General features: G+C 30.9%; 1 protein-coding gene across 1 annotated transcript; it reads right to left on the bottom strand.

The window, feature by feature from the left end:
* Nucleotides 1–464: 464 nt before the first annotated feature.
* Nucleotides 465–2,429, bottom strand: LOTGIDRAFT_176806 (hypothetical protein; the record flags this gene model as incomplete). The annotated part of the gene is made up of 5 exons (XM_009060480.1): nt 465–498; nt 728–979; nt 1,014–1,026; nt 1,697–1,886; nt 2,228–2,429. Coding segments are annotated over 5 exons (691 nt in total), but the record flags the coding sequence as incomplete, so codon positions are not given.
* Between the last annotated feature and the right edge of the window lie 342 nt (nt 2,430–2,771).

Here is a 2,771-nt window from a genome sequence, read left to right as displayed (position 1 = left end):
TCCTAACAACATATAATAATAAATATATCAGATTATCAGAATTACTAACAGTTGTTACTGATCTCGATACTGTAGGTCCTAACAAAGATTAAATAATAATAAATATATCAGATTATCAGAATTACTAACAGTTGTTACTGATCTCAATACTGTAGGTCCTAACAACAAATAATAATAAATATATCAGATTATCAGAATTACTAACAGTTGTTACTGATCTCGATACTGTAGGTCCTAACAACAAATAATAATAAATATATCAGATTATCAGAATTACTAACAGTTGTTACTGGTCTCAATACTGTAGGTCCTAACAAAGATTAAATAATAAATTAGATATACAAAATGGTATTTCGACAATCCAAGACCATACAACATACCTTACTCATTATCAAATATTCATATACCTAAAAAAATCTCAAATAGTATAGATAGTAAAAACTATGAAAAACTCTTCAACTTACTTATATTATTTTGAACTGGTGTTGTAACTAAACCCTGAAATTGGGAAAATTTTCATTAAAAAATTGGAGATTCTTCTAGGTCCATATTTTAATCCATTTTGATTTATTCAAAAGTGTTACAGTATTGGAGAGTATTGAAATTCAATCGTCTGTCATTTGACGTTTACCATTGTTAGTGAGAAAGTTATGAATTCACTACAAATTTGTGAAGATATTTTGACCAATGAAGTTCCCTTTCAAAAACAATAACAGCTAGGACTTACATCGAATATAACTTCTCCTTTTCTACGTTTTGATTTCTGACTTTTACAATCTTCTCTAGTAGGAACTCGTACTGGAGCTAATATTGGAGTAATCTTTTTCTGAGTTGCTTCTGTCCAGGCTTCTTTTAAAGTTGACTTCATTTTCTTTGACTTGGCGAGATCGACTGGTGATTTCCCCTGATCATCTATTATAGTCACGTCTGCTCCATTTTGTAATAAGACTATTGCTGCCCTCTGGTGGTCTTGTTGAGACTGGAACAAAAAAGCCAGAGATATGTGAACTCACCAAATAAATTAGTCTTTTGAAATAAAAATATGTAAATATAATAAAATGGAACAGTATTAAAGTAAGTATGTATGTTTATCATTATATCTGACTGCCAGTCGGGTCAAAAAGATGCTCCAAAATGTCTAATGACTACATTTCTATCAGAATAAGACAATTTTATGTTAGATTTGACAATAGAATATATCATACTCACTGTAATATGTAGAGGGGTCAACCCCATAAAACCTTGAGAATTGACCTCTGACCCTCCATCTAATAATGCTTATTATTTCGTCAGGTTAGTAACTAAGTTCAAAGTGTTATGATACACATGGCTACAGAAATAGACATGCAGATTAACTTTATATTCTAACCTACAGCTTTTTTTAAAAATGAATATTAATTTTTCGCTTATTGCATCATTCCAGATCTTTCAAAATTCTTTTTTACATACTTTTTTCCAGTCATAAAAACTCAAATTTTTTATATGCCAATTTTTTATAGTAAATATCCCCGAATATAGCCAATAGCGATAAATCCATCCAATTTGATTGGTTGAATTTATCAACATGCCCTTCATATAAATATGTAAGATTCTAGTATGAGTAAAGTAACTTTTAAAGTATACAAAAAGAAAGATCTAAGGCTGAATTTAAATCAGATTTGAGCTGAGTAGATTGTGCGATTTGTTTTGGACTTACAAATTGGTGTAGATAGTTTTCCAACATTTAACAGGATTTTGAGGAAGAAATAATGGCCATCGTAATTGTATAAAATGTTTCCATTCTTTCTCAGATGTTTCACCATCTAAAATCTGCCTCCATCTTGTACACACATTACCGGCTGTATATAACGATATATCGTCTAGATGTTTAAACACTACCAATAACACTGAAATATTCACATATAAGCTGATCATTTAAGGTGATACTTATGTCTACTGAATGTTCAAATTCATGACCAGGCATAATTGCAGATGTGACTACCAAATTAGTCAAGCACATTGCATTTTAAAACTTTTGAAAGTGCCCAAATCTATATGTAGAAATCAAAATACTTTTAATGACATTCCAAATCAAAGATTGTTCCGATTGAATGACAAATTTTTAAAAATATAATCAGGTGTGATACTTTCCAGGTTGAAGGTGAATATTTTTTCACAAAAAGAACCATCCATTTATGAAATCTTGATGAAGGTTAAGATGCTTCTGCATAGAGTATTCAATTCTTACCCTCTGGTGGTAAAGAATCCACTAAACCCTCAGGAACATTGCCTCTATCTCTAGCTATAGTTAATGAAGTCAATCTTTCTGCTAATTTATCCGGTTTGTGATTAACAACAGGGCGTACTGCTTTACAACCTAACTCCGGTTGAGTATAGAAGTCATCTTCTGCCCCAGGTTCTTCAGTTCCAGAATCATCAGAATCTGCTTTCTATACAAATAGGCAAGAAATGTAGGCTTATTATGAAACCAAGCACATAATTCATCTTTTACACAAGATATTATTTTGTGAATTGTTGAACTGAGTAGTGAGTAGTTTGATTTATATGAAATTACAAAGGGAAAACCAACATGTAAATTACATATAAACAGCCATCCACAAAGCTGATCAACAAATACAAATTGAAGGCCTAATAAATCTACTGATTGAATGAAAATTGTTCATTAGAGGCAACGGGACAAGTCTTTTTTTACTGTAACCACATTAGATAAAATAAGAATTATAAAAAAGAATATTTTGAAATATTTCGAACTAACCTCGAGGTAACCTCGG

The sequence above is a fragment of the Lottia gigantea genome, assembly GCF_000327385.1.
Source record: "Lottia gigantea unplaced genomic scaffold LOTGIsca_4226, whole genome shotgun sequence".
NCBI lineage: Eukaryota > Metazoa > Mollusca > Gastropoda > Lottiidae > Lottia > Lottia gigantea.
The sequence above is the reverse complement of the archived record's forward strand: the minus strand, read 5'-3'. Positions and strand labels throughout refer to the sequence as shown.